Consider the following 25601-nt stretch of genomic DNA (forward strand, 5'->3'; position numbering starts at 1 on the left):
TCATTTCCCTCAAGTGCCCATCCCAAATTCTTTTTGCAATCATATCTTTTCTTCCACCACCCTTGTAAGCAACAAACTCCAGGTCATTATCATTTGCTGCATAAAAACTTTCTTCCTCATATCGCACCTCTTGCCCTAAAACCTTAAATCTCTGTCCCTTAGTCCTTTATCGTCAGATAATAAGACCATAAGACAATAAGACATAGGAGCAGAATTAAGCCACTTGGCCCATCGAGTCTGCTCCGCCATTCAATCATGGCTGATATTTTCTCATCCTCATTCTCTTGCCTTCTCCCTATAACCCCTGATCCCCTTTTTAATCAAGACCTCTTGTCTTAAAGACACTCAGTGAATTGGCCTCCACAGTCTTCTGCGGCAAAGAGTTCCACAGATTCACCACCATCTGGCTGAATAAATTCCTCCTCATCTCTGTTTAAAGGATCATCCCTTTAATCTGAGATGGTGTCTTCTGGTTCTAGTTTTTCATACAAGTGGAAACATTCTCTCCACATCCACTCTACGCAGGCCTCGCAGTATCTTGTACGTTTCAATAAGATCCCCTCTCATCCTTCTAAACTCCAACGAGTACAGACCCAGAGTCCTCAAACGTTCCTCATACGACAAATTCTTCATTCCAGGGATCATTCTTGTGTCTCTGGACCCTTTCCAAGGCCAGCACATCCTTCCTTAGATACGAGGCCCAAAACTGCTCACAATACTCCAAATGGGGTCTGACCAGAGCCTTATACAGCCTCAGAAGTACATCCCTGGTCTTGTATTCTAGCCCTCTTGACATGAATGCTAACATTGCTGGGACCGAGCTGGGACCAGAGTTCTGGCGAAAAGAGTAAATAGGGTGGACTTTAAACTAAAGATTGGGGGGGAAGGGAAAGTCAGGGAACCAAGAGGTGAAGTAATCAGTGGGAAGCGTAGCTGCTTAGGAATACAAAAAAGCACGAAAAGACAGAACTCAGGAGAGGTTACAATAGTCCCCATCCCACAAAATATGACACAGTGTATGGAAAGGCTCAGTAAACCAAGGTCCACCACACTAAGAAAACAAAAAGGGACGGTCAATAGAGAATTAAAGGTGCTATATTTAAATGCGCGCAGTGTACGGAACAAGGTAGATGAGCTTGTGGCCCAGATTGTGACTGGCAGGTATGATGTGGTAGGCATCACAGAGACATGGTTGCAGGGGGTTCAGGACTGGCATTTAAACATCCTGGGATTCAGAGCCTATCGAAAAGACAGAGGTGGGCAGAGGGGGCGGGGTTGCCTTGTTAATTCGGAATGAAATTAAAACAATAGCACTAAACGACATGGGGTCGGATGATGTGGAGTCTGTGTGGGTAGAGTTGAGGAACCACCAAGGCAAAAAAACCATGATGGGAGTTATGTACAGGCCTCCTAACAGTGGTCAGGACCAGGGGCACAAGATGCACCACGAAATAGAAAGTGCATGTCAGAAAGGCAAGGTCACAGAGATCATGGGGGACTTTAATATGCAGGTGGACTGGGTAAATAATACTGCCAGTGGACCCAAGGAAAGGGAATTCATTGAATGTTTACAGGAGGGCTTTTTGGAACAGCTTGTGATGGAGCCCACGAGGGGACAGGCCATTCTGGACTTAGTGTTATGTAATGAGCCAGACTTGATTAAAGATCTTAAAGTAAGGGAGCACTTAGGAGGCAGTGATCATAATATGGTCGAATTCAATCTCCAATTTGAAAGAAAGAAGGTAGAATCAGATGTAAAGGTGTTACAGTTAAATAAAGGTAACTACAGGGGCATGAGGGAGGAACTGACGAAAATCGACTGGGAGCAGAGCCTAGTGGGAAAGACAGTAGAACAGCAATGGCAGGAGTTTCTGGGAGTAATTGAGGACACAGTACAGAGGTTCATCCCAAAGAAAAGAAAGGTTATCAGAGGGGGGATTAGGCAGCCATGGCTGACAAAGGAAGTTAGGGAATGCTTCAAAGCAAAAGAGAAAGCCTATAATGTGGCAAAGAGTAGTGGGAAGTCAGAATATTGGGAAGGCTACAAAAACAAACAAAGGATAACAAAGAGAGAGATAAGGAAAGAGAGGATCAAATTTGAAGGTAGGCTAGCCAGTAACATTAGGAATGATAGTAAAAGTTTCTTTAAATACATTAAAAACAAACGGGAGGCAAAAGTTGACATTGGGCCGCTCCAAAATGACGCTGGTAATTTTGTGATGGAGACAAGGAAATAGCCGAGGAACTGAATAAGTACTTTGCCTCAGTCTTCACAATAGAAGACATGAGTAATATCCCAACAATTCCGGAGAGTCAGGGGACAGAGTTGAATATGGTAGCCATCACAAAGGAGAAAGTGCTAGAGAAACTAAGAGGTCTAAAAATTGATAAATCTCCGGGCCCAGATGGGCTACATCCTAGAGTTCTAAAGGAGATAGCTGAAGAAATAGTGGAGGCGTTGGTGATGATGTTTCAAAAGTCACTGGAGTCAGGGAAAGTACCAGAGGATTGGAAAATCGCTGTTGTAACCCCCCTGTTCAAGAAGGGAACAAGGAAAAAGATGGAAAATTATAGGCCAATTAGCCTAACCTTGGTTGTTGGCAAGATTCTAGAATCCATTGTTAAGGATGAGATTTCAAAATTCTTGGAAGTGTAGGGTCGGATTAGGACAAGTCAGCATGGATTTAGTAAGGGGAGGTCGTGCCTGACAAACCTGTTAGAGTTCTTTGAAGAGATAACAAATAGGTTAGATCAAGGAGAGCCAATGGATGTTATCTATCTTGACTTCCAAAAGGCCTTTGATAAGGTGCCTCACGGGAGACTGCTGAGTAAAATAAGGGCCCATGGTATTCGAGGCAAGGTACTAACATGGATTGACGACTGGCTGTCAGGCAGAAGGCAGAGAGTTGGGATAAAAGGTTCTTTTTCGGAATGGCAACCGGTGACGAGTGGTGTCCCGCAGGGTTCAGTGTTGGGGCCACAGCTGTTCTCTTTATATATTAACGATCTAGATGACGGGACTGAGGGCATTCTGGCTACGTTTGCCGATGATACAAAGATAGGTGGAGGGGCAGGTAGTATGGAGGAGGTGGGGAGGCTGCAGAAAGATTTAGACAGTTTAGGAGAGTGGTCCAAGAAATGGCTGATGAAATTCAACGTGGGCAAATGCGAGGTCTTGCACTTTGGAAAAAAGAATAGAGGCGTGGACTATTTTCTAAACGGTGACAAAATTCATAATGCTGAAGTGCAAAGGGACTTGGGAGTCCTAGTCCAGGATTCTCTAAAGGTAAACTTGCAGGTTGAGTCCGTAATTAAGAAAGCAAATGCAATGTTGTCATTCATCTCAAGAGGCTTGGAATATAAAAGCAGGGATGTACTTCTGAAGCTTTATAAAGCATTAGTTAGGCCCCATTTAGAATACTGTGAGCAATTTAGGATGTAGGGAAGTTGTTTCCATTAACAGGGGAGACTGGGACCCGGGTGCACAGCCTTAGAATAAAAGGGAGTCACTTTAGAACAGAGATGAGGAGAAATTTCTTCAGCCAGAGAGTGGTGGGTCTGTGGCATTCATTGCCACAGAGGGCGGTGGAGGCCGGGACGTTGAGTGTCTTTAAGACAGAAGTTGATAAATTCTTTATATTTCTCAAGGAATTAAGGGCTATGGAGAGAGAGCGGGTAAATGGAGTTGAAATCAGCCATGATTGAATGGTGGAGTGGACTCGATGGGCCGAATGGCCTTACTTCCACTCCTATGTCTTATGGTCTTATTGCATATGCCTTCTTAACTGCCGACTGAACCTGCAGATTAACCTTAAGAGAATGGTGAACAAGGAAACAGCTTTTCTTGTCTAAACCTGTCATAATCTGGTACCCCTCTAACAAATCTCTCCTTAATCTCATAATCTTCCTTTGTTGCATCCCCACTTCTGACAGTAGTGGAATTGCTTCAATCTGTTGAGCGAACAATTCATGTCTCTCCAACCTAAAGCCCAGTTTCCTTGGTCGAGGTCATGCTGTATTTCTGACTGGCTTCTTGCCAGTATCTGATAGCTTGCCAGTTCCCCGGAGGAAAATTCATGTGGTGCAGTAGCAGGCTGCACCTGGACGTCCTGGTGAGCACTGGCAAGTGAGTCACGCAGGAGGGCTAGTAGACTGAACTATCCCCCATTCAGCAGGCAGGGAAGATGAAGCCAGCAATGGAAAATAAATTAAGGTAAATTACTGAGAGGTGGTGGTAGCCCACAGTCTTGATTTTTTTTCCTGGTATTTCTTTGCCCTATTTGAGACAGGATATTGAAGGAAAATCCAGACCTCAGATTCGTCATAGGGATCTACACAGATTTATTCTTTTCAAGGACCTCAGCCTTTCTCGTACCATCATCTGGATTTTAAACCAACTTTTATGGTTTCCTGTGCCTCAGCCCTGCCAGTTTTCTCAATTTAAAAAAAAGTAATGTAGAATGCAAGCTATTAAGATTCACTTGTGTCCTGCTCCTTCCAACAGAGCATGTTTGATTGCCACTGCCACAGATTCTAACTTTTTGAAGTTTGAGGGAAGTGGCTAACTACTAGTAACTAATAAGCAAGAATCCTCCCTGACCCTCGAAAGGTAATAATTGAGCAAAACCTCGGACAACATCTTAACGTAATTCCTGTAATTGTAGACTGCATTGCAATTGCATTCCAGATAACATTCCTGTGGCTTATCAGAAATGGAACTACATTGTTCTGCAGAATGTTCAATCCTCTGTCTGTACATATATTATCCTTTAATCTATTCATCCAATTCCTTTTTAAATAGGAGTCAAATTGACAAAGTATCATTTGACTGCCGAATGCCCCTCTGGTAACAGCAGGACTAGAACCGAAGAGTTTATACTTAATTTATTTCAAGGAAGCTGTTTACTTGACTAGACTCGCTCACATGTTTTTAGCTGCTCCAGGAGATTTTAAAAATTCATTTAAATACGTTGAGCCTTGAACAACCCGAATTGTACATGGAAACAGCAAAATCAGTGGGTCGAATCTGATCAAGCTTAATTGTTCAAGCTTTGTTATTTTAAATGGCAGCCTATCCCACAACATAAGTTCACTGTCAATATGGTCATATTCCAAATCTGCCAGACTTATGAAAAATATACAATGGGCCGAAGTAAACAGCAAAGGGGAGTCCAAGGAGTTCCGAAGAAAGACATATTTATTCAGTAGTATTTACACAGGACCCAGTTACACATCTCAGGGTCCTCACTCTTTCCTGCTGACCTGTTATACTAATGCTGGTTAACTCAACCCAATCAGCACTAGGGAACAAACATCACCAGCTGGTTGAGTCCCATGCAGGGTTATAACAGGGCCATAATTTCTAGGCTCCCCAGCGTCGCATTGGGAGGGGTGGGGGGGGGGGGGGGGTGGGTGGGGGGGGGGGGGTACCCTAATAATGCAATGGGGAATCTCTCTTGGAAGTTGTCTCATAATGGTTTAAGCAGCAATTATCCAGAAACGGCAACTTCCCCTCAACCTGCGCTGGGCTGGGAAACATCTGACCAAGCAATTTAAATTGCGCTAACTTCAGATGGTTCTGCCAGTTTTACCCTCATAATTCCTCTGAAAGAATTAGAAGAAAAAAAGCACTTCTAACCTCAAGGGAAGAACAAAGAACAATACAGCACAGGAACAGGCCCTTTGGCCCTCCAAGCCTGTCATGATACCACCTTGGCCAAAACCCTCAGCACTTCCTAGTGCCGTATCCCTCTATATCCATCCTATCCATGTATTTGTCAAGATACGTTTTGAATGCCGTTAATGCATCTGCTTCCACAACCTCCCCTGGCAACGCGTTCCAGGCACTCACCACCCTCTGTTTAAAAATCCTGCCTTGCACATCTCCGCTAAGCTTTGCCCCACGGACCTCAAACCTGTGCCCCCTGGTGATGGACCCCTCCACCCTGGGAAAGAGTGCCTCCCATCCACTCTATAGTCTTGTAAACCTCTAGCAGGTCATCCCCCAACCTCCATCGTTCTAATGAAAACAGTCCGAGTCTATTTAACTCTCCACATAGCTAACACCCTCCAGATCTGGTAAACCTCGTCTGCACCATCTCCAAAGCCTCCACATCCTTCTGGTAGTGTGGCGACCAGAATTGTGCGCAATATTCCAAGTGCGGCCTTGCCAAGGTTCGATACAACTTTAGCATGACTTGCCAGTTTTTATACTCGATGTCCCATCCAATGAAGGCAAGTATTCCGTCTGCTTTCTTGACTACCTTGTCCACTTGTGTTGCCACTTTCAAAGATCTGTGAACCTGCACGTCCAGATCTCTCTAACGTTCTATCTTCCCAAGAACTTTGCCATTTACGGTATATTCCCCCTCTCCGTTAGACCTACCAAAATGAATTATGTCACATTTGTCTGGATTAAACTCCATTTGCCATTTCTCTGCCCAAATCTCCAACCTATCTATGTCCTGCTGTATCCTCTGACAATCCTCAACGCTATCTGCCACTTCACCAACCTTAGTGTCATGCGCAAACTTACTAATCAGACCAGTTACATTTTCCTACAAATAGTTTATGTATACTACAAACAACAGAAGCCCAAGCACAGATCCCTGTAGAATACCACTAGTCACAACTTTCCATTCAGAAAAACACCCTTCTACTGCTACCTTTTGCCTTCTGTGACCGAGGCAGTTCTGTATCCATCTTACCATCTCACCTCTGATCCTATGTGACTTCACCTTTTGTACCAGTCCTTGTCAAAGGCTTTACTGAAGCCCATGTGAATATTCATTGCCCTCCCTCATCAATCATCTTTGTCACCTCCTCAAAAAACTCAAATCAAGTTAGTGAGGCACGACCTCCCCTTCACAAAACCATGCTGTCTTTCGCTAAAGGGTCCATTTGTTTCCAAATCGGTATGAATCCTGTCCCTGAGAATGCTCTCCAATAATTTACCAACGCGAGGATCACCGGCCTATAGTTTCCTGGATTATTTCCTGGATTATCCCTGCTACCATTCATTAAACAGCGGTATCATATTAGCTATTCTCCAGTCCACTGAGATCACACCTGTAGCCAATGAGGATACAAAGATGTCAGTTAAGGCCCCAACAATTTCCTCCCTTGCCCTCAGTATTCTGGGGTAAAGCCCATTCGGCCCAGGAGACTTATATATCTTAATGTCTTTTAAAAGAACCAATACCTCCTTCTTTTCAATATCAACATAACCCAGACTGTCCACACACCCTATCCAATAGTCATCATCCACAAAGTCCTTTTCTTTGGTGAACACTGATGCAAAGTACTCATTTAGTACCTTGCCGATTTCCTCTGGCTCAACACATAAATTCCTCCCCCCCCCCTCTCCCCCCCACTGTCCTTAAGTGGTCCAATCTTTTCCCTGGCCACCCTCTTGCTTTTTACAAATAAATAAAAAACTTTGGGATTCACCTTAATCCTACTTGCCAAGGACTTTTCATGACCCCTACTAGCCCTCCTAATTTCCCGCTTAAGTACCTTCCTCCTTTCTTCATACTCCTTAAGGGTATCGACTGTCCCCACCCTTCTAGACAGTACAAAATCCCCTTTTTCTTTTTGACGAGGTTCACAATATCCCTCATTATCCAAGGCTCCCTAAACTTCCCATTCTTATCATTCGTTCTCTCAGGAACATGACGTTCCTGAATCCTAATCAACTGTCGCTTAAAAGACTCCCACATGTCCGATGTTGATTTACCATCCAATAGCCGCACCCAATTCCTGTCTAATATTATCATAATTTGCCTTTCCCCAGTTTAGCACCTTCACGCGAGGGTTACCCTCACCCCTTCCAGAAGTACCCTAAAACCTAACGGAATTGTGGTCACTATTTCCAAAATGTTCCCCTACTGAAACCTGATCCAGGCTCATTCCCCAATACTAGATCCATTACTGCCCCTTCCTTAGTTGGACTATCTACAAATTGCATCAAGAAGGCTTCCTGGATACACCTTACAAACTGCCCCATCCAAGCCCCTAGCACGAAGTGAGTCCCATTCAATAAAGAGGAAATTAAAATCCTCTACCACACCAACCCTGTTACTTTTGTGCCTATGTCATTTGTACCTATGTGTACTACGACCTCTGACTGTTTACCCTCCGCCTTCAGGATGTCCTGTGTTCGTTCAGAGACATCCTTGACCCTGGCACCAGGGAGGCAACATACCATCCTGGAGTGTTTTTCATGTCCACAGAAGCACCTATCTATGCACCTTACTATAGAGTCCCCTATAACAATCTCTCTCCTGCACTTTGCCCTCCCCTGCTGAGCAACAGAGCCAGTTGCGGTGTCACTGTTCTGGCTGCTGTTGTTTTCCCCTGATAGGCTATCCTCCCCCCAGCAGTATCTAAAACGGTATACTTGTTAGAGAGGGGGACAGCCACAGAGGATTCCTGCACTGACTGCCTGCACTTTCCACCGGTCACCCATCTGTCTGCCTGCACCTTGATTGTGATTACGTCTCTATAACTCCTATCTCTGACGCTTTCCGCCACCTGCATGCTCCTAAGTGTATCCAACTGCTGCTCCAACTGAACCACATGGTCTGTGAAGAGCTACCATTGGTTACACTTCCTGCAGATGTAATTGACCGGAACGCTGGAAGCCTCACGGATGTCCAACATCTCACAGTTGGAGCACTGCACCCCATTGAGTGACATTTAAGCACTAGTTAATTAATTTAAAATAAATACTTAAATCGTTATTAGATTAAGTTACAATTAACTATATGGTAACTATTTTAAACACCCAGACCGAGCACTGCACGGGACACCACCTCCAACACCACTCCCCAGTCAAAATTCCAGCGAACGCCACGTGCTATGGGAGTGGCAATCTGCCAGCGAGGACTTCACGGGCAATTTTGCTTCATTGGATGTCTTGTTTCAGTGAATCTGTGCAGGATACAGCAGGATAGAATGTACCGCCTTCCTTCACTGCCATCCTAGGAGGTGCTTACCTTTCAGTTGGGAGTAACGTGGCTGTGTTCATGATCTTAGCAGGCCTCCCGTTTACCTGACAGGTTATTTCCTAGCAAAGATAAGTGTAGGGAGGGAGTGCCAGAACTTCATGCCGGTCATTGAGGGGAGTTGGCAGTAGTTGAGAGTTTAGCTCAGACATAAGACAGCAAGAAAATATATCATAGCTTACAAAATGAATTGCCATTAGACCTTGAAGCATGTGAGAGTAAAAAAAATAATAATTTTTTAAACTTCCTTTCAAGGGTGCAGGCGACAGCTTTGTGGGTGCCCTAGCATTCTACATGGCTTACTATCCTTCTTTGGAATTGGAAGAAATGAATAGAAGGGCCTGTGACATCGCCTCGGTGAGTGTTCAATCACAAGGAACTCAATCTAGCTACCCCTACAGAGCACAGCTCCCAAAGGAACTCTTTTAGGAAAAAGCTGCACGTTTCAGGAAAAGATGAAGAAATGGGACATTCAGCATGGTAATATCCATAGTTAATTTTATTGATTTAAAATAAAACTAACAAAATGTAAATAAAAATGCAAAATTGATAATTCCCGCTTATCACGCTATCGTCTCCTTTGGAAACGTCACCATCACATTTTGCGTCATCCCAAAGTCACACATGGCATTCATTCTTTTTTCAGGAAATCTTGTTTAGTTTATAAACTGTCCTTGTACAAAGTCAGTCAATTTAAGCTCCCTGTATCAGATTGACCTGATTTTCTTCTTTTCAAAGAAAAGGACATGCTTGTTCACTGCAAGAGAAATAAAAGTGTGATTACAATACGGTGGTACTAAAACAAAATTGATAGCAAGTTAGAAGCTGCTAAGAACCCATCTGACCACACAGAGGTTAGGGACTCATCATGTGTGCTGCTGTTGCATAGCGGGTTATAGCATAAACGGGTTATAAGTGGGGTTATTGCATGAGCATCTCACCAAAGAACTTTTTTCACTGACTCGCCCTCATCTGCTTTTGCTGAACATCCAGCTAATAGCTAGAGAAGTTTTTTTTTAAATGGTAAAAAAGGACATATCTTGCTAATAGCAATGCCAGAACACTACTGGCGAAGGAAGCTCTTGTACCTCGAAATTAAGCTCCAGTACTTGTGCACAATTTGGCACATTGGTACAAATTTAATTTGTGAGCAGTCTTTTTTTTTTTTTCCAGAATATGTCAATATTGATGGGAAATCATGTTTAATATTAACAAGTCGGTCACAAGATCCAGCCATCTTTGAATGGAACCAGAAAACAAAGCAGTTTGTTCAACAAAGTGTAATGAAACATATGGAGGATGTTATCGCTGTGAAAAGTTTTAGAATTAAAAATGACCTGTTCATCTGCCTGACAAGATTTATTGGAGATTCTAAAATAATGAAATGGAATACAACACAGTTTATTGAAGTGCAAGATCTTCCTTCGCGAGGCTCAATGACACTGCAGCCATTTTCATTCAAGGATCGCCACTATTTGATTGTAGGAAGTGACTACACTTTCTCTCAGATTTACATTTGGGATAGTCAAAAGAAAGCCTTCACAAAATTTGAGGAAATGTATGTACAGGCCCCTCGGTCGTTTACTTCTGTATCCACAGATCGAATGGATTTTTTATTTGCTGCAAGTTTTAAAGGCAACACTCAAATTTTTGAGCATGCAATTGTTGATTTGAGTCTGTAACTTGATGAAAAGGTACAAAGTGCGCAGGAAAAGAATGAAGCCTATCTGATCCTGGGGACATGTGTACACAAGTCACACAATCTTCTCCCTGCTGCAGCTTGCCTCATGTCACCCTGGGTTGACCTGACGTTGGGCTTCTTTGTGAGCAGTCTTAACAGTAGCATATTGAAAATAACCAGATAATGTCTCCATTTAACAAAACGGAGAAAATAATTTAACAAGCACAGCAGCATGTACTGGTATTCAAAGAACCTTATTTCAAGACACTAATGCTGTTTTGTTTTCTAAATGGTGGAGGTGAGAAAGCAGTAACCAACTGAAGTGATTACTGAAGTGTAACATTAAGTGAATAACTCTGTTAAACAATTAGAGCAAGCTGGCAATTTCAGCAGTGAAAGTTAAAATGTTTACAAGCACTGAAAATAAAGCTTTTCAGAACTGCTTCAAGCCAAATGCTCTGCATGGAAGTGCACTAAAAGTTCATTTTGCAATAACATGACACTTACAATAATACTGAGCCCTTGGGTCTTTCATGTTTTAACAAGTAAAAGGAGACTTTGTAGCATAGCCCAGATATAAAGTACTGCACAGAGTGCAAATGTTTTGTCAGCCCTTCTTATGCCCAAATTTATTTTGGAACCGCACCTATCATTTAAAGTCTCTAACATATGACGTAAGTGCATGAGGTTTTTTCTTTAAAAAAGGAAACACGCCCAAGCCAATGCCCTGCTCCAACTGATGTCCAATTGTTTCCATGAGTGGATACATATTTAGTGAAGGATTAGAATATCATATGCTCACATAGCAACAGATTATCAGAATGCTTTGTTTTGACATGGTAACCAATATTTGGAGGATCATATCCAGGACTGAGAAAGCAGTTACTGGATCCACTCCTTCGGGTAAGATGTGAGAAGCATTCAACATCCAGGCCAGATAAAGATAGTTGCCTGTCCTGTTCTCTGCCAGTGAGCCCCTGACATGAAAACTCTGCGTGACCACTTATCTCCTCATCGACATCGTGATGTGACTAAAATTGTAATGTCAAAATAAAACACAAAGATTTTCACATGGAGTCAAATAATATGTTTTCAAATATATAGTTTTAAATCACTGTTTCGCACAATGTTTGTTACACCTGAAATGATTTAAAAGTGTACTTTATTCTTTGGCTACAAGGCTCTTTCACAATGACCCAGATCTTCCAGTATCCAGATAGTCAGAGACTGGACTTGAAAGATGCGCTATGGGCCCCTCGGAAGATCCAACGCAAGGACTGTGGGAATTGCCTTGAAAGTTTTAACTGTCTTCCAATGAGGAATTCCCCTGTTTCCCTGGTTCCAAATCTGAGTTAAAGTCAGAGACTTTGGATGGTTCCAACTTGCTCACCTACATAGTTACAGAGGAAATGTTAGACAGAAAAACATTAATCTAACTCCTGCGTAACTATAAAACTGACCACCCACCCCAAATCACTCACACTGAACCTGCCCGACTACCCCCAACCTGAAGCCTCTCCAGCCCAACCTGATGTGACTCGACCTGACGAGGCCCCTATCTGACAACCCCTCCTGACCCTGCTAGCCTCTCACCCACTTACCTTATCCACCCAACCCCTTCCCCACCCTATCCTCTCAGCCACCCTATCCCCATTATCCACTTAATAATAATAATAATCTTTATTAGTGTCACAAGTAGCTTACATTAACACTGCAATGAAGTTACTGTGAAAAACTCCTAGTCACCTCATTCCGGCGCCTGTTCGGAGACACGGAGGGAGAATTCAGAATGTCCAATTCATCTAACAGCACGTCTTTCGGGACTTGTGGAAGGAAACCGGAACACCCGGAGGAAACCTACGCAGACACGGGGAGAATGTGCAGACTCCGCACAGACAGTGACCCAAGAGGGAATCGAACCCAGGTCCCTGGTGCTGTGAAGCAACAGTGCTAACCATTGTGCTACCATGCCGCCCTGCCTTCTCTCCATAGCTATTTTCAAAGAAGCTTTGGGACAATTTAACTCATTATCAGAATATGGCAGCTAGTGCCATAAAGAGCATAGCTCCTCCACCAATTCTCTGACTTGCTACCTACAAAATTTGCTTCATTCAGTTGAATGTGAAGGATCTTCCCTCAGAAGAACACTCAGAAAAATTGAGAGGAAGGTAACTGTGCAGTTTCTTTGTTTGATCAGTGTCAGGTATAGAATTTGGACTGAGCCGATGATATTGAATGATTCTCTGTTTTTAATGGGCGAGCGTTTACAGCATTAAACTTGACAGCCTCACGTACCAAGATCATAAGAGATGCCAATGTGAAAAGGAAATAGCTATATTATTCAAGTGCTGGGTGGGAAAATGTTCTTCATGGGATTGGGGTTTACAACAAAACTTGTATTTATATAGTGCCTTTAAAACATGCCAAAGCATTTCACAGGAATACCATTAAATAAAATTTGAGACTAAGCCACATTAGAAGATCATAGGACAGGTAACAAAAACTTGGTTAAAGAGGTAGGTTCTAAGGAAGAGAGAAGTGGAGAGGTTTAGGGATGGAATGCCTTAGGTCGGCTGCCAATAGTGAAGCGATTAAAAATAAAATGGAGATATGCAAGAGGCCAAAATTGGAATGCACAGAGACCTTGTAAGGCTGGTGGTACATTCAGAGAATTCATGCAGTGCAGAAGGAGGCCACTCGGCTCATCGAGTCTGCACCGACTCTCCGAAAGAGCATCCTACCTAGGCCCACACCTTCACTCTATCCCTGTAACCCCACCTAACCTGCACATCTTTGAACACGAAGGGGCAATTTAAGCATGGCCAATCCACCTGACCTGCACAACCAGTACAGGGAACATAATTTTTATCTGGCCTTGTTTACTTGATCTAACAGTGGATTCTAATCACAGTGGTTTAGCAGGGAGTGGGAGAAAAGCTGTAATAAAAAATAGCCCAGTACCAATTTACCAAAATGAAATTCAAGATCCGTTATCAATAAATCCAATACCCTGTGTTTTGTTCAGATTTTACTTTCCCTTTCTATTTGGTCCAAATCTTCCACAGTAAGGAGTCACACATGCACACAGACATTTATCACAGATTCTCTGTAATGCATTTTGGTTGATTTGCCAAGCAGCACAACAGATCTCCCTCCCCCCCCCGAGGGAAAGCTGTGCCTAAACTAACAGACGGTGGAAGGAAGCCCAGAGCCAGTCTCCTGAGTGCCACAGATGAAGGGGAAGTGAGTATCACACTGCTCTAGAGAACCAGCCTGAGAATGTCAACAAGAGGGATTCAAACTCATTCTCAGGCCAGCACTGTTGTAGTTACTAGGAGAAACTTTACGGCACACACACACGGTTGTGAGTTTGTAGAATACATCATCAGAGTGAATAATTGAAACAAAAACCTGTTGACATTTAAGAAAACAGGCAAGTAGCTGAAGGAAAGTGGTATAAAGGAAAATAAATACTGGGCAGGCAGATAGGATTAGGACTGCTGTTCGTGTATTGTAGAGAATAAAAACAACATGGACTGCTTAGCTGAACAGCCCGCTTCGGACTTGTAATGAGTCATGCTGACCATTGCCAACAGAGGACAAAAATGGAAATTTAATATGATGCTTCACATTCTGTGTAGTATTAGGCCATTTTGTTAGCAAGATAGCAATTCAGAATTAATATTTTCAGTATCAGTCAATCAAGTCAAGACCATGCGTAGAATTGGGGTTAAGGTATAACTAGGATAGGATGCATGGGCTTTACGTTTTTAATATATGATAGATAAGGAATGGGTGGCGAGAGCTTTATTTTGAAATCAATGGGTAAGAGCCATTTGGCATCAGTAAAGAGTGCCTAAATAAGACACCAACTAGTGACGCATTTTCCCTCCATCTGCCACAGTTACACATTACAATTTACCTATAGGATCGTGTTTTCTCAGGATGAGTTTTTCACGTAGTCGGCTCCTCTTTGCATTGAAGCAGTACCCACTTCCAGCTGCACTCACCATCCTCACAAGGACGGACCTGTGAAATTCCAACAAAACATTAGTAAGATCCCAATCTGCTAGTAAATGAGTCAAATCTACATTTATCAGTGACCACAGCAAGTTATATTTCTTTAACACTTCTCCCAATTGTGCCTCAGTGCTTTAAAGGAGAGGGTCACTAAATGAGTGGAAAAATGGATGAAGAGAGCAGCACAGCTAAAGAGAAGGGTTCTTAGGAGGCTTCTGCAAGATGTAACAAGATGTAAGGTATTAAGGGGCAGGGTTGCACAGGGTGAGGAATTAGAAGAAAGGATTCATATTTATGTGGCAACTTTATCACATCCTCAGGATGCTCCAGTGTGCTTTTATCTAATTATTTTTAAAGTGCAGTTATTGATATTATTCAGGCACAGTGGCTGACGGAGTGGTCTGCAATGGCAAAGTGAAGGACAAATGCTAATCTGTTGTATAATTTTATGCTGGGAGCCAATGCAGCTCGGTGAGGTCAGAGGTGATCAGAAGTGTTGCATCAGTTGTGGTTGGTCGCACAGAAGCAGGCTTTAACACAAGGACAACATTGGTGCAATCCACTGCAGAAAATGATTCCCAATATGAGAATGTGAAAATGGAGACAGATTATAGGATGGGCCCATTAATCCCTACTTTTGCAACTTATTTCATGGGATGTAGGCGTTCCTGGAAAGGCCAGCATTTATTGCCCACTTTTATTGACTTCTTAAGCTACCTTCTTGCCAGTGCAGCCCCTTTGCATGAAAGGATTTTCATAGCAGTTTGACACAAATAAGTGTCTTGCTAGACCATTTTAGAAGACAATTAAGAGAGTCAACCAGATTATGTGTGTCTGGAGTCACATATAAACCAGACCCAGTCAGAACGATACGCTTCCTTCCCTAAAGGACATTAATAAACCAGTAGAGTTTTTTAATGACAAGGTGGTAGTTTCATGGTCACGATTACGGAATCTAGCTTTTTATTCCAGATTTATTTCTTCGAATTTAGTTTTCCCAACTGCCATGATGGGATGTGAAATCATGCCTCCAGATTATTAGTCCAGTAACATAATGACAATGTTACCATACTCTTTCTGAAAATAATTTATCTCCTCGAGCCATATACAGCAGCTAAGTTGGGCATTTCCAAATCTTCATCTTCAAATAGATGAAATAAGAAAAATCCTGCCTCAAAAATGTCTCCTTTAAGGGTAAAAATTAAATTCTCAATTTCCTTTGTAGCCATCTGGGATGGCCACTTTCAGTATATAAAATGGACACTCACAGAGCATAGAGAAAAATGGACAATGCAAAGCAATAAGCAGGCACAGAGCCTGAATGTATATTTGGAAGACAGACTGTAGACAGAACCGAAACCCTGGGCCGATTTACATATTGATGGCCCATCTCCGAGGAACAAAGAACTAGTGCTCAGGTAGCCGCTACTGTTCCAGACATTCCGGCGCCACCACCCCAGCAAGAAGACACAAACAAAGCAAGGCCAACGGCCACTTAGGACACACCCAGCAATCAAGGCACCCGCCCCTTTATTGGCTCAGATCGATGGCAGTGATCGAGAAGCTGCCCAATTAATTGGGACCAAGTTTAAGGCCTGTCTAAAAGCGCGCAAAGCCCCTCCGAGTATAAGAAGGCACCCCCGCCAAAAGTTCAGTCTCTTGGAATTGGCTCTCAAGCGGCGAGACCCTGCCACCTGCACCACCAGAAGCAAGTAAGTTCAAGTTCAACGCTCTCGCTACCAGACGGACGACCTTAGCTGTACTCCTGTTACCTCTTCGAACCCAACAGCCTCAGATCCGAATAACGGCCATTGTTCCTCTGACCTAAGTGGGCACCCGAAGTTAAGTATAGGTGTTCGTGATAGATGTAGTTTAGCCTTTAGTGTTATTGTGCATGAGTAAATCATATGTGTGTAAATAAAGTAGTATTGACTTTGAACTAACTAACTCGTGTACTGGCTCTTTGATCGGTATTCGGTTGAACCTTGTGGCGGTATCGAGAGATACCTGGCGACTCTGAAAGCATACTCATAATTAAGATCAAGAAAGGCGACCTTATTAACCGCCATATTTATAGCAAGTAAATATAGCAATATTACTGCTGACTCCGCCGGGACTCGACTTAGAAGTGACTTTGTCACTCCGAGAGAACCCAACTTTGAATTAGAAACCCAATTGGAAAAAGTAAAAACCACAAGCGTAAAACCGATATCGATCAAACCTCCAAGATTCGGAAGTGTGTTATTTGCATGCGTACTAACAAGGGTTATAAGGTAACCTCGATGTATTTTGTTGCGTAAAACTGTCGGGAGTTTTGTAGACCGGAAAATAGCTTAAGCCGCACCCGTGTTTGCATCACCACTTTATTCCCCTCTGTTCCAAATTTACGGTAGAAACCCAGAGATTACAGTAGAGATGGCAATGAAGGCAATGGAATGCCTTATGAACCCCCAGGAATTCGAGGTCGCAGCGACCAATAGAGCAGAGCAGTGTCCCGTTTGGGAAGAGGAAATTCGGAAATATCTAAAAGGGAAAGGATGGCCCCTTTGGAGCGAATTTTGTGCGAATGAGGAAACAGGTCCTGGAAGTATAGGACAGACTTGATGGGAGAACCTGACCGAGATTCATAAGAAAAACTTAGGAAAAGTTCGTAAGCTGATGGCAATCGTGTCCTGCTTGGCACAATTGCAAGACACAGAGGAGGTCGTGAAGATGCTCTGGAGAGAGATTCAGGAGAGATTGAAGAATAGTGAGGGAGACGTTAGCGAGTGCGAGAAAGTTAACAGGCAACTTAGAGAGCAGTTAGCGGCGAAGGACAAGGAGATGGCTGATGTCAAACGGGCACGCCAATCTTGTCTCGCTCATCTAAGCAGCTTTCAGTCACAGTATGATAAGGCCTACTAAGACACACAACGTGCGGTGTTGGTACGAGAAGGGACAGAACTTCAAGTTGAGCAATTAAAGAAACAATGCCAGGATTTAAAAGCAGCCCTACAAGCATGCCACAGTTCCACGACGGAACAAAGGCAGAGTTCGGTGGACCACGCCAAATTGCAGACCTGCAATCCCTGCTCTCAGTACAAAATGGTTTCCAAGATACATTCGGACCCCAGTTAGATCAGGAAAATGGCCCCGATGGCAAAAGTTAAATGAAACTGCCCATTGCTATGTGCATGGAACAAGTTCACCAGATAAAACCCAGAAAAGGAAAGCACCCCCACCCCGACCGCACAAGTAGTGCACAATCCCATGAACCCTGTCACCACACAGCGCAGGGTCACAACAGACGGAGACCCCGATTTTCTGTACACTACCCCATTAACCGTCACCCAATTAAGGGACACGTGTGACAAAATCAAACCATTTCAACCCACATCGGACCCGCATCATTACTTTGCGAAAGTTAAACATCAGGCGACCATGTACGGCCTGGACGAAAAAGAGCAAGTTATGCTCACAGTTTTGAGCCTCGACCCCTCAAGTCGTGGCAGCCCTTCCCGACCCACAAATTGTTGGAGGAGGTACCCTCCAAGAAATGCATGCAGCGATCCTAGATGCGATCGGCTACAATAAGGGAGATCCCGTAGAAGGACTCAATAAATGCAGACAGAAAAAGACCAAGCACCCAACAGCATTTGCTGGACGCCTTTGGACTCACTTTACAGTAGTCTTTGGAGAGTTAGCCCGCGCCCATTTGACACCAGACAATATGGCCAAATGGACTTGCAGCCTAGTCTCTCACGCGACCGAAGCAGGACAGAGGGCTTGCGCCAATTACAACTCCTCAGATGATACACACAATGAGAAATGGGTTTTAAAGAGATTATCCCGAGCTTGGGAACAGTCCCTTCAGGGAAAGTCAGAATACGGAAAAGCAGATGAAGAGCAGGCAGATGCTAATATGCATCCAGTCAGGACACATCAAAACCCCGCATGGGTAAACGAGGGAAGAAACAGCCCCATCAGCCTAAATATAAAGAATGCTACAATTGTGGACAGTTAGGACATTACGCCCGAGAGTGCAATGTCCCCCAGAAACAGCAACGGAATAAGCACACCAATGCCCCCCCGAACCAGCAACAACACCAACAGCCCAACCCCCCACCCAGGGAACCATACCCAAGGGAGCAATGCACCAGAGAGCCTGCTCCATCTTACGTGCCCCAGGAGCCATGTTACAACTGTGGGCAGTCAGGATACTTCGCCCAAGATTGCATGAGACTCCCACCACCAGCTAGACTAGCCCCCAGATATGAAAGAAAACACCACCCACAGCAGCTGCAAGGTCCCAGCTGCCCCATGCAAACTGTGAGAGCTTACCCACCACTTCTCATGGCAGGGACACCTCCGCAATGCCACTTCATTTTTGTTTCTCTCCTCCTTCCTCTCTTCTTTGGTCACACTACACTGACTCCATATGCTAGTTACACCCCAAGCCAAATGTGATTTACGGTGTCCTTCTTTCTGATGGACCCTGCCCGATTTTGTTATTTTAGTTTGCTATTTTTAAATGTTGAATGTTTGTATTGTGTACAACCCTTCGATAAAGTTTATCCATGGCCCCACGCCACATTTTGATGCAGTCACAATTACTCTTTTGATGCTACATGGCAATTAAAGGAGCAAGTTTGTCAGCAGACACCCATTGATACAGTCATAACTACTCTTCTGGTTCGACGGCAATCGTAAGAGGCAGTTTTTCCATGACAAACACAAATTCTTTCTGTTCTTGTCCAGTCACACAGGCAGTGGAGTAACGGCACTGGACCCGCCCTGCCTGAGGACCCCTATCTGGTCAGCTACGCTCGGGTAGTGCACCTACGGCACTGGTCACCGTCCTACCCAGGGATTCCACTCATTCTTGCTCCGCCAAGGCCCATACGCACCCCATTCGGAGCTTTTGGTTCAAAACTCTTTTACTGTTCTTTTAGTCTGTGGTTTAAAGAATGCTCTTTGCCACAAGTTTTGTTTGTTTTCCAGCGACCCTTAGGTCGCTATCCTACATGCTATTTACATCCTCAAACACTTGGATGAAACGCTTTGCTGCTGGACGGAGAAATTGTCCGCCCACTCAGCGCATTGATCACACAGGCTGCAAGACTGCTCGCACTGTGACAGTATTTTCTTTTTTGCATGTCTTGTCCCCAAAAATATTTGGTTTTAAAAAAAATGAGGGAGTCACATATGGTGACAATTCTAATGGGCAATTGATAATAAAAAGAGAGACAGACAGACATACAAAATCTTAAACAAGGTAATAACAGATATTATGCTTGTGTGATAGGAAATCTAAAACACCAGAAGACAGAGGAAGACCAAGATAAAAGAGAAAAATGAAAACGGACATCATGACCTATATTTGGATCTTCGTGGGATCACCACAGTTGCGCGCGGATGCGACCCCCTGACCCCTACCCCACAGACCGTGAATGTTTCCCATCCCTGCCATACACTACACCCAGAGACAGCCACTGACACACCAACCTGGTGCGACAACCTTATAAAATGGTATTCCCTTTCATACATCATAGAAGCACTGTTAGTCATAGCGATACTCTGTAGTGTCATCCAGACACTGAGACTTCAGAAATGGCGAAGGAAAGCCTGCCGCACTCCGGTATATACACTCAGACCCCCTATTTTCGGACTCCAGCAAAACCCCCACTCGCTAAACAAATAAAGTGCATCAACTAATTTTTTGTTTGTTCTAATAAAGAAAAATGTGAAATTCTGTACTTGACCTCCAAGATACAGAGCGATGTAATGCTGCTGTTTTTGTAGTTTATACTGTTTGTAAATTCTTTTGATTGACTAAACAGCCTGGAGATAGTTTAGAGAAGGATAGTTAGAGGTTCCCGTGTTTTAAATGAAAAAGATATGTAATGCATGCTTGACTGTTATAGCGCCCCTTAGAATTTTATAATGATATGATGTAAATAAAAGCACTTAGGTAAAGGTTCGAATCCATAGGACAGAGTAGGATAGAACCTTTCCTTGATTGCGGGTGCTCGACTTAGGCAGAGAACAAAGAAGATTCAGTAATATCCTTCATGCTTTGCGTTGAGGATCACAAGGAGGGAGTGTAGCTATCTGGGATGGCCACTTTCAGTATATAAAATGGACACTCGCAGAGCATATAGGGAAAAATGGACAATGCAAAGCAACAAGCAGGCACAGAGCCTGAATGTATATTTGGAAGACAGACTGTAGACGGAACCGAAACCCTGGGCCGATTTACATATTGATGGCCCATCTCCGAGCAACAAAGAACTAGTGCTCAGGTAGCCGACGCTAACTGGTGTATTGGCTCTTTGATCGGTATTCGGTTGAACCTTGTGGCGGTATCGAGAGATACCTGGCAACTCTGAAAGCATACTCATAAATGGATTAAGAAAGGCGACCTTATTAACCGCCATATTTATAGCAAGTAAATATAGCAACACCTTGAATTAGGTGCAGCCAATGGAACACGTTTAAATAACAGTGGGAGTTAGTGGTGTACAGCCTGTGTCAGCATCTCAGAAACATGATTTAAAAATAACATTTTCACATTTTCTTCCCTCATCTTCTCCTTGCTCCAGAAATACTTTACAAATGATTGTTGTTCATGGATGATGCAGAATGGTATTAACACATTGTTTCAGTGGGAGGTGCATCATTGCAGAACAAAACCTTGCCCTCTGACAACAAACACCTTGCAGAGGTCTCTGGATAGCAGGCAAAACACTGGGTGGTTTTAACTCTCCCTGCTCAGACAGCAAGAGCACTCACAGCAAGCCCACAGGCACATTAGTGGGTATAAGCTCACAATAGCAGGAATCAAATCTGTGACTTCCAGTTTATGTCGTTCCATTATACTGATCTTAGCAAATGAGCTAACTGGGGAATGAGGAAAGACACCATAAACAACAACCTTTCAGATGATGACAGAGCTATCATATACTTTTGTCAGAACTTTTTCCTCATCTACAGCACTCGTGTACTAAATATCTCGTTATCTTACCAACAGGTGCTAAAAATACAGCATAATACTTGTAATCTGCTTCCATCAGGAGTGTATGAGGTGTGACGGTTTGTGTACATTGACTGAAGGTCACTGGGATCGTTTATTGCCTCTCACAGTCAGTCCAACAACACAAGCCCATTGCCTGAGTTGCAACTCTTACACTGATTAAACCAAATACACTAAAGCCTAGAAATTATGTTATGCCATATTGTAGAAACCCTTAACATCAGCATTAAAAATAGCAAAGGAATCTGGTACTCTGTAAGCATTTGTAATAGTTTAATCTTTCAACACACTAACACTGCAGTGTTTTGAAATACATACATCCTTATGAATTAGGAGCAGAAGGCCATTCCATAGAATTCCTACAATGTAGAAGGAAGCCTTTCGGCCCATTCGAGTCCTCACCACCACTCTGAAAGAGCATCCGACCTAGGCTCATTCCTCCAACCCATCTCTGTAACCCTACCTAACCTGCACATATTTGGACACTAAGGGGCAATTTAGAGTGGCCAATCCACCTAACCTGCACATCTTTGGGCTGTGGGGCGAAACTGGAGCACCCGGAGGAAATGCACGCAGACTCAGAGAAAGTGTAAACTCCACAGAGACAGTCACCCAAGGATGGAATTGAACCCAGAACCCTGCTGTTGTGAGGCAGCTGTGCTAACCACTGTGTCACCATGCCACCAAATTCGGCCCTCAAGCCTGCTCTGCCATTCAATAAATCTTAGTTGATCTAATTGTGGCATCAACTCCACAATGTGTCCATGCCTGATACACTTTAATTGACAGGCAGAGTGTGATTGAATGCTCATCATTCACCAAAGATCAACACCACCCAGGACAGAGCAGTTTGATTGATCAGTGCCCCTGCGAGTGGTTTGAATAACCATTCCCTCCATCACTGGTGTAATGTTACTGTTGTATCAACTATCTATTGGATACAGTGCACCAAGTTTCCTTTGACAGCCTCTCTCTGCACTGTGGCCTCTACCATGATGAAAGATGGCACCATCAAAATCATTGGAAGACCATCACCTCAATGATACCCTCTACGTCACATACCAGCTTTACCTCATCATGTACTGTCGGGCTTTCATTGTCACCGGGTCAAAAGCCTGGAATTCCTAACCACCACATGGGAGAACCACCACCATAAGGACTGCAACAATTCAAGGAGAAAGCCCCCCCCCCCCCCCAGCACTGTCTCAGGGGAACGTGGCAATAAATGCAGCCTTCCCATCATCATCCGCATGCTGCAAACGAATTGAAAACAATGAACATAAATATGCAACATTATGAGAACAACTTTGGTAATTAAAAAGTCAATGCCCTTGAGAATTTGACTAAACAAGCGGTCAGCAAACATGAAATGGTCACAAACTCAGGATTGACAGCTGAAAGTTAAGACTTGAGAACTGGTGACTATCTTTTATCATTTTCTTAATCTCCAACACAGACCAGATGGATCAAAACCTTTTTCTCTGGTCTTACACAAGCTACGCTCTTTTCCATGGCTGAGCCAAGATCTTTCCCACACTTCTATTTGTCAATGTCAAAGTCTCCATTGAATATAAATGTTAAACAGTTCAGAGTGATAACTGGGCTTAGCAAACATACATTAGACCCAGTTACACCAATAAACCCTGCAATGAGGTAATTTCTTGACAATGCATACAGGCCTTAAGATAATAGGAGCCTTTGAGTAAAATACTTCCACATTTCAGTTTTAGACTAAAAGCAGACACTGAATGGATTTGATCCCACTAAGTAACTCCATTTGTGCAATGTAGGGAGGTTAGCACAATAATCAACACTCATCATTTATACCCCATGTCTCAAATTACATTGAAGAGAGACAAACCGGAAAAACCTATCTTCAGATAGGGCTGCTTATTACGATCCCAGACCAGACCCCAACAGTGGCTACGATACTGGACAAAACCCTAATATTTTAGTTTATTTTGTAAGACTGCGGAAAGAATATTTTGCTCCTGGAGTGATTGCACGAAGAAATTGGGATTTTGTATTTTAAAACTAAACGTTATTATTCACACTATTAACTCTTTAACATCACACCAAAAAATAGCTTACAATTACCGCTTGAACACTTCTAATAAATACCTTAAGTACTATCTCTATTCCCAAATAAATAACAAGAAAGGAAAAACATACTGCTCTAAATCCATCCTACATTGCAATCGCACAGAGTAATACTTGCTTTCCAGAACAGATTTGACTCCTGTTAGAACCTCTGCAGACTCTGGCTGGATGTCTTCAAAAAGCTGTTTCAGCTGATTTGTTTTAACTTCCCCCTTGTCCTCTGACAAGTCTGCACAGCTTTAAATACTATTATTCTTTTTTTAAAATTATCCTACTGTGAGAGCAAAAGATCTTACTTGTGGACTCAGTGTGAGCCAGATCAGAACACAACTCAAGAAGCTTCTCAAAAAGTCTGAATACTTTTTTGCTCAATCCAGCAATTACATCAACTCCCCAAGGTGGAAACACATTAACTCCTAGGGTCTCCTTCTAGTCAAACAACAGTGCATTAGCCCAGACCTTTTACTCCGGTCAGTTTCTCCTCTGGCTCCTAAAAGCTCTCTGGTCTTGCAAAACAAGATTCTTTTAAAAACATGACTACTGCAGTCAAACATATTAACCCAGGCTTTTAACCCTTAAATTGCCAAATGTTTATATCTAAAATCCTGCATTTGTCACACCGCTGCATAAAGTTAGATTATTTCTATAAAAACAGCGTTAACGTTTCGTATCTAAATAATCCTTCGACAGAACAGTTTTGTAGAAGGACCACTTAGATCCAAAACATTAACTCTGTTTCTCTCCACAGATGCTGCCTGACCTGTGGAGTTTATCCAGCATTTTCCATTTTTATTTGGTTTATTTCTAGTCATTCCTATGATCACGGGTATCATTGGCAAGTGATGTGGGTGTCACATCCTTTATTGCCCGTATCTAATGGTGGTGAGCCTCCTACTTGACAATGGAGTAGCTTACTGGGCTATTTCAGAGGGCAGTGAAGAGTCACCCATATTGCGACCTCCAGTAATGGGGATGTGCTGAGTAGTCACACATCAGGTGGCTCTCCTCCTACAAACCCGAAAATAGGCTCTTTTACTCAAAATAGCCCACTAAAACAGGGAAAACAGGCACCCCAACTAACATCACAAAAGAAGCAACAGCAACTCCAGATGCCGACGGAAAATTGGAAAAGCCAGGAAAGCAAGTGGCTGAGCCGGCAGATGTACGAGAAGACGAAGCTTGGGCCACGCCAGAACGAGAAGGACCGACCCGCCGCATGTGGAACCCTCCCCTCACAAGAGGGTGGTTGGAGGGTGTTCCTCCAAAAGAACTGAGAGAACATAGAGAGGAAACAAAGACCGATATCCAGGCTGCAGTTAGGGGAGTGGTCACGGAAGCTCTGGTGACCATGCAGGTGGCCCTGGACAAGACGGAGAGGCAATGGGAGGCCCAAGAGAGCACCATAAAGGAGCTAGAAAAGGTCTCAACTGACCGGATCGCCGCCCTGGAAAAGGAAATAACAACGTTGGTCGCGAAATAGGGTAGCCTGAGGGGAAAGATAGTAGATCAGGAGAACCGATCAAAGTGCCAAAACCTGAGGATAGTGGGCCTGCCGGAAGGGATCGAAGGCAGGGACCCCACAGACTATGTGGCCCAAATACTGGGCAATCTGGTGGGAAGGGATAACCTTCCCAATCCACCAGAAATAGATAGAGCCCATTGGTCGCTCTGCCCAAGAGCCAAGGCTGGAGAGCAGACCATGGTGATAATTGCCAAAATGGATCGGTACCAAATCGGGAAAGAATCCTGCGCTGGGCAAGACAGACGAAAAACTGTAACTGGG

At 43.5% G+C, this 25601-nt stretch overlaps 2 protein-coding genes across 15 annotated transcripts in view; one reads left to right on the forward strand and one right to left on the reverse strand.

Annotated features, from left to right (window-relative positions):
* The window catches only part of rbks (ribokinase), a 269106-nt gene that overhangs the window by 221778 nt on the left and 21727 nt on the right, over positions 1-25601 (forward strand). For 4 of the 14 annotated variants that reach the window (XM_072500141.1, XM_072500149.1, XM_072500144.1 and 1 more), the window contains one exon: positions 9261-9362. The exons of 1 other annotated variant lie outside the window; for it this stretch is intronic. In XM_072500141.1, coding sequence (XP_072356242.1) covers positions 9261-9362 — 102 coding nt within the window. Of the gene's footprint in view, positions 1-9260; positions 9559-10178; positions 11763-19990; positions 20447-25601 lie in introns of those variants that run through there. 9 more of the 14 variants (XR_011940818.1, XR_011940820.1, XR_011940816.1 and 6 more) reach the window with 9 other exon arrangements.
* The window catches only part of mrpl33 (mitochondrial ribosomal protein L33), a 52996-nt gene continuing 36881 nt past the window's right edge, over positions 9487-25601 (reverse strand). Inside the window, exons 4-5 of the mRNA XM_072500153.1 lie at positions 14609-14715; positions 9487-9762 (exon numbers count right to left, since the gene is read on the reverse strand). Of these exons, the coding sequence (XP_072356254.1) occupies positions 9713-9762; positions 14609-14715 (157 nt within the window). The 3' untranslated portion in view covers positions 9487-9712. The remainder of the gene's footprint in view (positions 9763-14608; positions 14716-25601) is intronic.

This window comes from Scyliorhinus torazame, chromosome 4 (genome assembly GCF_047496885.1).
Source record: "Scyliorhinus torazame isolate Kashiwa2021f chromosome 4, sScyTor2.1, whole genome shotgun sequence".
NCBI classification, from domain to species: Eukaryota; Metazoa; Chordata; class Chondrichthyes; order Carcharhiniformes; family Scyliorhinidae; genus Scyliorhinus; species Scyliorhinus torazame.